At 38.1% G+C, this 7,213-nt stretch overlaps 1 protein-coding gene across 2 annotated transcripts in view; it reads right to left on the bottom strand.

Annotated features, from left to right (window-relative positions):
• Positions 1 to 5,539, bottom strand: part of PAMR1 (peptidase domain containing associated with muscle regeneration 1) — a 62,554-nt gene extending 57,015 nt beyond the window's left edge. The window contains exons 1-2 of one of the 2 annotated variants that reach the window (XM_070931206.1): positions 5,395 to 5,539; positions 3,396 to 3,524 (exon numbers count right to left, since the gene is read on the bottom strand). In XM_070931206.1, the coding sequence (XP_070787307.1) occupies positions 3,396 to 3,524; positions 5,395 to 5,524 (259 nt within the window). In that variant the 5' untranslated portion in view covers positions 5,525 to 5,539. The remainder of the gene's footprint in view (positions 1 to 3,395; positions 3,525 to 5,394) is intronic. The other variant, XM_070931205.1, reaches the window with a different exon arrangement.
• Positions 5,540 to 7,213: the final 1,674 nt, after the last annotated feature.

A 7,213-nucleotide genomic window follows, 5' to 3' on the forward strand; every position in this document is an offset into this window, starting at 1 on the left:
CACTGAATAGGTTGTCATATAAAAAAATGAAGACTGAATCCAAAACAAGCATGCTGGATGGAGAAAATTAAAGAGTTTAAAGAACACAAGAGAGTGTAAAAATTGCTATGCGGATATGAGGGAAGCAACAATATTTGCAAAGATAGTTATGGAGAATATTGTGAATTGTATTGATATGGACTGGGTTTAGTTACATTTCCTCTTCGCTTTCCTCGTGCCTTTATGATGTTTTGCTGACTTAACTCTTTTTTTGCATATCGCAGAAAGTTGCTTACCCCCAAACAAAACAGTAAGTTGGATATTTATACAGCATATGAGTTTAGTATGAGGTACTTAGTATATAGCTAAACCAATTAGCAATGGTGACTTATCATTTTAATTTATTTGTATGTGAAAAATGTTCATGCAGGTTGAAAGTAATAATACAGGATGCAGAACTTGATTTGCACATGCTTAATCTGAAGCATGTTACCAGTAATTTTATGACTAATTATAACAGGAACACCACAAAGTATAGTATATACCAAGGGTGTCAAACTCGATTGTTGTGTGACGTATTGCAATGTTTTTGACTTTGAGGAGCTGGGTTGGGTGTGGCCTGCACATGACGCATGCAGTCCACGGATTGCCAGTTTGACACCCCTGGTATATACAGTACCACCCCCCCCCCCCAAAAAAAAACACTAACAAAGCATTTAGGGCTGTAGCTGAACTACTGGATGATAAACTAAGGAGTCTAGCTGTACCTGTCTTCAATACAGCAGTTACAGCATAGATACCAGTGTCTGATGGAGACAATTGGTGCATCATTACCAGACCTGAAGGATTACTTTTCCTTACTTACTGAAGGACACATCACCACAGAAAAACAAGAGTCAACAACAACTAATTGATCTAACACGAGTGTCTGAAACTAGTTTAATGAAAACCGCTTGGGAAATGGAAGCTATTCTAGTGATCAAAGATGAAATTCTCTACATCTTATTGAAAGCTGAAAATAAATGATCATAGTGAGATATTAGCCCTCTGAAAGAATTATGAATGACCTCAAATGTGAAAATACTGCTTTCACAAGATAATATAATAAGACTTATCTACATACAGTTGTTAGCATACTTCTCTTTCCTCCCATTTACATTGTTCCTTAACCCATCTCTACCCTCTTCTTCTTTATTCATTTTCATCCTTTCTGGAAGAAGTGAGGAGAATATGAGGATACTGGCTGTTTGTGATAGAGACTGATAAGATATATGTAAATGAAGATAATTGATTGTGTAAATGTACCAGATTTACAGGCAATTGACTAATTTTCCCCAGCGTGATCTACTCCAATCTGATCATTCAAATCTTTCTGTAAGGCACATTGCTATTGTATTTATGTTCCACCACCTTGCTGCTCTTCATCTTCTCCTCTTTTCCCCATCTTCACCTGACTTCTGAGGAGAGCAGGATCATAATCGGATGATTTGACCCTAGTCATTTGTGCTTTGGGTGAGGACTCTGGATTGATTTGTTCTATGAGCCATTTCTTTGTTTTCTTGGCAATCCATGGGATTCTCATGATTCTTCTCCCACATTGATTTTCAAAAGCATCAATGCTTTTTCCATCTTGCTTCTGGAGAATCCAGTTTTTGCTTCCATACAGTGTCACATTGCCTGTCCATTTCTGATCTTTTTAGATTTAGATACCTCACAACATCTGAATTACTTTTCTAAGACCTCCATTGCTACATTACATTATAATATGCAGACTAGCATTTGGTAAAGTTTAACTTTACATTTTAACTGATAATAGCACTACAATTTTATTCACATGTAACTGAAATTAAGGTCCACTTAATTCAATGGCATACCTCTTGGCAAATATGTATGGAAAGGAATGCTCTATTCCTGCAGTGCCTTTACTGATAGCAAAAAGGGAAGCTTTTTTAAAAAAAGAAATGATGCATTTTACAATATAAGTTTGCAGTGAAAGAATCACAGATATTTATACTCAATCTACTCTTCAGATCAACATATTTCCAAAACTCACAATTCAGTACAGGGTTTTTTAAAATCAGAACTAATTGCAGTCAGTCAGTATTGCATCCATATTCAAAGGTAGTACATTTAAAATGCTGGAGTGATGAAATTTTGTGTATTATCCTTATTAGTCTTTGCACATGCAATGGTTTCTCACTAATCTGTAACAAGTTATCTTAAGAAATAACTAGAATATAATCGTAGTTATATTCTTATTTGTCCTGGCAAATCTCATGTGCACCACTTACAGGATAGGTCTTGGTACTACAATCAAGAAAGCAAATAAACAGAAAGAAAAGGATTTCCAGGCCTTGAGATGTGCAAAGAATTGTGCTCCTGAACCAACATATTTTTCTTTGATCACTCAGTCCATATGGTCTAATTTTCTGCAAATGCAGATATAAGGTGTACATATTTTTATCCGCCAACCCAGCAATGAATATTCTCCTTACACTTTCTTCAGTTAACTATTCCTACCGATTTCCCAGAATTTATCTTTTGCTAAGGAATCACCTCTCTCTCCCCACCCATCCAAAAGCCCTGGAAAAATATTCAGATTAGGCATAAGGACCTATTTTGCTCAGAAAAAGTATTGCAGTGAAAATTAAAAATTGGGGATACGATTTAAGTGGGTTGTTGATAGCTTTTATTCACCTGTAGTCTTCAAGGAGGGGCAGAACATTCACTTGCTAACAGTGCTCTACTTTCCAATTTCCTGACCAAGCAGAAATCTATAAACTGCCTCCTGTAAATTGTAGGGTAGCCTAGAACAGCGGTCTCCAATCTTGGCTGGACTTCAACTCCCAGAGTTCCTCAGCCAGCGAATTCTGGGAGTTGAAGTCCACAAGTCTTAAAGTGACCAAGGTAGGAGACCTCTGGCCTAGAAAGCTTCCTCCAACTCCCTCCTTCTCTCTGGCAATGGCTGTATTCTACAGAATACTTTGCACTCCGGTTAGAACCCAGCATACCAGATCTGTGCTGTGCAGATTTGGATAACCATTAGATGGCAGCAAAGGGTTACAGAAAAGTAAGCATTGTCCATAACAATCTGCATTTGGGGGCCCTTAGAGCTCTGGGAAATAGAATGGGATCCTGGGAAAAGAATTGGAGAAATACCTTTGGCCTTTAAAGCCCCAGTAGCTCACTATGAGATCATTTTCCCAACCCCTAAAAAAAATGTCTTTGGCTATATTGTCTTATATTTTCAAATTGAGTGGTCAATGATCATGAAAAGGATTAGGAATTTATCTTTGCTTTGACATTAGCAGCTCATTGCTGGATAAGCTATAAGGATTTTTGTTGTTGTTGTTTTCCTTTCCCAGCCAAAGCATCAGCTCTCCTTGTGCTGAAGTACATCTCTGACCAATACTTACTCATACAATCACCTCCATACCACCCTGCTCGGCATTCTGCACAATAAATGCCTTTGATGTAGAAGTTGTCTAGCGATCCTCCCCAAGACCCATTGCGACAGGTCTTACAATTCTCAAAAATCATGCAACCTGAAAGAAGAGGAGGAAAAGTCTTTTAATTACGAACACTTATCCACTTTTGGATTTCTCCGATAGGTAGCTGCAAACTATAGCCCATGCAACCAATGTTTTTACTTTGGCTGTATAAAATGGGGCTTGGAGAAGTCCTTTCAAGCAAAACACTTCTCTAAGCCAAACACACTCAAACATAAAGAGAGAGAATATAAATACAATTATGAGGGCTGGATACAAAAATTACAAACATGAATTTTCCTGTAGTCTACAACAGGGGTGAAATGCTACCGGTTCGGAACGGTTCTCCTGAACTGGTAGTAAAAAATGCGACCAGTTCGGGTGAACCATTATTTCCAACGATCAGTTGTGCTGCGCGATTTATATTCGCTAGAAAGCAGGAAATCCTGCTTTCTAGCGAATCTAAATCGTGCGGCAGAGCTGTTCCCCCCCCTCGCTATTCTACTTACCTTTGCGAACTCAGAAAAGGCTTCTTAATCCTCCTTTTTCAGCGCTGGGCAGTAGCGCCTGTGGTGCGCATGTGTGCAAAGTGCACTTTTAGCGTACAGCACGCATGCGGGCATGAAGCAAACCGGTAGCGAAGCAAACCAGTAGCAGACTTCAGAGCATTTCACCCCTGGTCTACAATGACTGAAAAAGCGATGGCATGACACAACAACCATGTTTCATACTTATACTTTAATGTAAGATGCACATACTAAAGTCATAGGGTTTGTGTTATGATGCCACAATATACATTTCTTCACCCGACCTCTCTTCCCATCACTCACAGATGCCTACAGCTATAGAACTAAGACTTTCTCCTATTGATCTCTTCCTCCTTTTCCTGAAAATCCTCTTGTTTAAATTAAATTTACTTCCTGAACATCCTATATTGCTTTCTATCTAGTCAGATCAATCTAAACTATAATTTTAATTTCAGTAATGCCCCAATGATGGCTCAAAGTTTAGATAGGATTCGGTGCTAGTTTCTGCCCTAAAATTTATGAACAAGAGTTCAGAATATATTTTATACATCTGCAAATGACTATTCATAGTCATTTGCAAATTTCAACATTAATATATAATATTCAATGTAATAAAAAGGAGGGCTGTGTGTCATTCAAAAATTATTTAGAAGTGCTATGGAGCATATAGAGATGAAAGTGCAGCACTTATTTAAGCCAGTTGCATCATCTTCTGGCTTCTGTGTGAACTAATATGTCATTTTAAAGATACAGCTGTTTTAAAGCCTCAACATTACAGCAGCTTTAACTTATTTAGGCTCATTTGGAAAATCTAAAAGAGGACATGGTGGTTTTAATGAAATCTTACACTGACAATCCCATTTGGCCTGAAGCACAGCTTCTGAATAAGTTTCAAATTAGGAAGAATTCTATCGATACATATTCTTAGCAGTCTCATAACCTGCTTCTTCATATCCTTCATCTTCAACTTAATTTTTTTTTCCTCAGCTGAGTTTGAAATCAATAATAATTCGTTTCTATTTTTTAAAAAAGAAGATAGTATGCAAACTAGGCCTTGAAGACTGAATTGTAACCTCCATATAGTACTAAAGCCAACTGTAACCTTACTTTTTGGAGAGCTTCCAAACATCCATGCTAAAATCCTGAAATGTGAGTTTCTATTGCTAGAAAAAGGAAAAGGCTAACAACAATATGCATTAACTTTCATCACAGTGAGCATTTATATTGGCATCTATCCATCTCTAAGGAGGAAAAAACTATTAATCACCAAAATTTGGCAGACAAAACAGGCTGCATGCTCCACCTAGCTACAAGCATAGTTACTGCATGTAAATTAAACTGATACAGTAAATAAAAGAGTACAGGTGGGCACATCAAAGCAGTACAGTAAATCAACATACCTGGGTGAATTAGGCAGGAGTCACACTCATTGTCCTCATTCCTACAACAAGGAATAGTGTATCCCACTACTTCTTTCTGTCCAGGACACACACATTTGATCTGATCATATTCACAACACTCCCGACACATGATATTCCATTCAGCCCCTGGACAGTTTTCATTGATCAAAGTGTACTCTGCAGAAAAGCAAAATGAGAGTTATATGAGAAAGAAGAATTAACTGTTGGCAGAACATAATCCTTGTAAGTGGAAGTCAAGTGATGTATTTATACAGGGACGTTTCCTTTCATTATAAAATTAAGCTGGAGGGGAAAAGGTCTGCCAGTTGGAACAGAGGATCAGGAAAGGCCTACTCAATTCTTTATTACATGTCATTTTCTTCATCAGAACTGTCCATGCTGCACTACCAGTTGAAAATCCCAGAAGAGCGCAGGGAAATGGAATACAGAGCTTTGATTAGGAAAATAATATGGACTAAAGGTAAAGGTTCCCCTTGCACATACTATGTGCTAGTCATTCCCGACTCTAAGGGGCGGTGCTCATCTCTGTTTAAAAGCCGAAGAGCTAGCACTGTCCGAAGATGTTTCCGTGGTCATGTGGCTGGCATGACTAAATGCCAAAGGTGCACGGAATGCTGTTACCTTCCCACCGAAGGTGGTCCCTATTTTTCTACTTGCATTTTTTATGTGCTTTCGAACAGCTAGGTTGGCAGAAGCTGGGACAAGTAACAGGAGCTCACCCTCTTACGCGACACAAGGGGTTTTAACCGCTGAATTGCCGACCTTTCGATTGACAAGCTCAGCATCTTAGCCGCTGAGCCACTGTGTCCCTTGGACTACTGTTCAATTAAACTGCCAGCATTTAATGGCTGCAATTTATTTCATAAAAAGAGGCATTCCATTGGAAGATGCAGCCATGGCTCCCTACTGCCACATATTATATGGCTTCATAAAAGAAAGTCATCTTTAATATATACCACTTCCTAAGAATAAAGACACTGTGCAAGGGCTCGTTTATTTATTTATTTAGTATGTCTTGAAGGGGTTTTTTTTCCAAATCAGAAAACAGATATCTTTGACTTACAACCACAAATGGAAACAGGATTTCTGTTGCTAAGCAAAGCAGTTAAGTGACTAATTCCCAATTTTATGATGGTTTTGGCCATGGTTGTTAAGCAAACTATTGAAGCTGCTAAGTGAATTGTGTGGTTATTAAGCAAATCTGTCTTCCACCATTGATGTAGCTTGTCAGAAGCATCCAGGAATAAATGGTGATCACATGACCTTTGCTGCAAACATTGTAAATACATGTTGGTTGCCAAACATCCAAATTTTGATCAAGTAACCAGGGGGATGCTAGGAAGGTCATAAGGGTTAGGACCATTTTTAAGTCACTTTTTTCAATATTGATGTAACTTTGAAAAGTTGCTAAATGAATGGTTGTAAGTTGAGGACTCTGCATTAAATTTCCTTAGAAGTTTTGTATCCTTTTGAATCTTTATTTAATCCAAGGCATTAAAAGAACAAGCCATTTCTGAACTTTTAAAGTATAATAAAAACACAGAACATCCAATCTGTAAATGTTTACCAGACCAATGAAATAAGAGCAACTTTTCTTGGTTTAACCTCCATATTCACACATTACCAACAACTCAATCACATGGACGCCGGCTCTGTTCAACATCAATATGGAACCTCAGGGGGAGATGAGCCTCAATTCTAAAGTTAAACATCACTTTGCAGAAGCACACCCAGCTTTGTTGCTCCTCAACATCTCAAGTTCAAAGGGCCTTCACACTTGCAACTCATCAGAATGCTA

This window comes from Pituophis catenifer, unplaced genomic scaffold, assembly GCF_029215685.1.
Source record: "Pituophis catenifer annectens isolate HBS135680 unplaced genomic scaffold, rPitCat1.0.hap2 SCAF_1, whole genome shotgun sequence".
NCBI lineage: Eukaryota > Metazoa > Chordata > Lepidosauria > Squamata > Colubridae > Pituophis > Pituophis catenifer.